General features: G+C 76.6%; 1 protein-coding gene across 1 annotated transcript in view; it reads left to right on the forward strand.

Annotated features, from left to right (window-relative positions):
- Positions 1-239, forward strand: part of BBS1 (Bardet-Biedl syndrome 1) — an 11640-nt gene that overhangs the window by 2746 nt on the left and 8655 nt on the right. Inside the window, exon 2 of the mRNA XM_006030742.2 lies at positions 4-147. Coding sequence (XP_006030804.1) covers positions 4-147 — 144 coding nt within the window. The remainder of the gene's footprint in view (positions 1-3; positions 148-239) is intronic.

Here is a 239-nt window from a genome sequence, read left to right on the forward strand (position 1 = left end):
CAGCCGGGCCCCCGGGCCCCCAGCCTGGCCGTGCCCGCCGGGGCCGCCGTCTACGTCTACCAGAACCTGCGCCCTTTCTACAAGCATCGCCTGCCCCCCCGCGCCCCCGCCCCGCTGGAGCGCGACGTCTGGGACCAGGCCCGGCAGGTATCCGGTCCGCGGGGCTCCCCACAGGGTGGGGCTCTGGCACCGGGGCTCGCTGTGCCAGGAGGGGCTGGCTGGTTGGGAGCCCAGATGCC

Source organism: Alligator sinensis, unplaced genomic scaffold (genome assembly GCF_000455745.1).
Source record: "Alligator sinensis unplaced genomic scaffold, ASM45574v1 scaffold1329_1, whole genome shotgun sequence".
NCBI classification, from domain to species: Eukaryota; Metazoa; Chordata; order Crocodylia; family Alligatoridae; genus Alligator; species Alligator sinensis.